The 1,203-nt window shown below is 42.6% G+C and overlaps 1 protein-coding gene across 1 annotated transcript in view; it reads right to left on the bottom strand.

Annotated features, from left to right (window-relative positions):
- The window catches only part of EMH_0093490 (dihydrolipoamide branched chain transacylase, E2 subunit, putative), a gene marked incomplete at both ends in the record, with an annotated part of 1,445 nt that extends 586 nt beyond the window's left edge, over positions 1-859 (bottom strand). The window contains 3 exons of the mRNA XM_013501983.1: positions 182-233; positions 362-496; positions 650-859. Of these exons, the coding sequence (XP_013357437.1) occupies positions 182-233; positions 362-496; positions 650-859 (397 nt within the window). The remainder of the gene's footprint in view (positions 1-181; positions 234-361; positions 497-649) is intronic.
- Between the last annotated feature and the right edge of the window lie 344 nt (positions 860-1,203).

Below are 1,203 nucleotides of genomic sequence, written 5' to 3'. Positions count from 1 at the left end.
GAGATCAGAGGGGGAGAGGCGGTTTGCCTTTGCCTGTCACCAGCATAAAAGCAAAACGAAACCGTCTTTTGAAGGGCTATGGAGTTGATGCCAGCCTCTACATAATCTAAGTTTCAATCCTTATCAAGCACGTATTCACTTGAAAACAAAAGTCCTAAGAATTCATGTTTCAGCATAATACCATCTGGGTAGAGACTCAAACAACCCAAAGTGCCTTGTAAGCGCTCAACGCTCTGAATTTCAACGAACAGCAAACACTGCATGAATCATGTTTCTTGAAACTACTCAACTTCAAGCTTTATGCATGCAAAGAGAAAATTAATTTCAGGTTTGCTGTAACTGCATAGATAGCTTGGCTTACAAGGCCCTGAAGACGGATAAGTTCCTTCTGAATGTCAACAAGGGTCAAGTCTTGAACGTTCTTCACGCAGGGAACCACTAAGCCGCCGGGTGCATCGATCGCAACGCTGACGTTATGGTTTCCGAATTCAGTGTACTGCAGCGCAGAACAACCTCCATTTCAACTGCAACTAGTCAAGAAAACAGCCTTGGATTGAGTGGAAATAAAAGGAAAAGTGGCAGAGAAGAGGTCATCATAAACTTGAAACGAACGACCAAGAAAGGCGAACAGTCTATTCATCTTTCTCACCGAGTTTTGGGTTTGCGTGTTGAATTTTGAGTTGACGATGGGATATTCGTCCATAGCAATGCTCATTGCTTTAATTAAAAAGGCAGTGAGGGAAATCCTGACGCCTTGAGAACCCAATTCGTTGTTCAACACTTTCCTTACTTCAGTCAAGCGCGTCACGTCGTACTCGTCGCCGATGTTCATATGCGGAACTTTCAGAGATTCTGTCATGGACTAAACAAGCATAAACACAAACAAACACACAGACAAATATAATGAAAAACACAAAGAAAAAACCCAGGCCAACAAACACACCCATGCCAGCAGCACCGCAGCAGCATCAACAACCGCAACAGCAGTTGCAGTTGCCCGTTTTCTTCCTCTGTTATCCTTTCCCCTTCATGCTCTAAAGTATCCAACGCGCCCAACACCCTTATATACGCCTAAAGCAAAGGTATATACTAGTTACTGCTACCTTGTATAACCCAATGAAAGACACTGCGCACTACTTGACAATTCAATTTCGCCACCGCACACATGTATATCTCTTTACTATATATATATATATATATATA

This window comes from Eimeria mitis, genomic scaffold (genome assembly GCF_000499745.2).
Source record: "Eimeria mitis Houghton genomic scaffold, Emh_scaff8017, whole genome shotgun sequence".
NCBI classification, from domain to species: Eukaryota; Apicomplexa; class Conoidasida; order Eucoccidiorida; family Eimeriidae; genus Eimeria; species Eimeria mitis.
The sequence above is the reverse complement of the archived record's forward strand: the minus strand, read 5'-3'. Positions and strand labels throughout refer to the sequence as shown.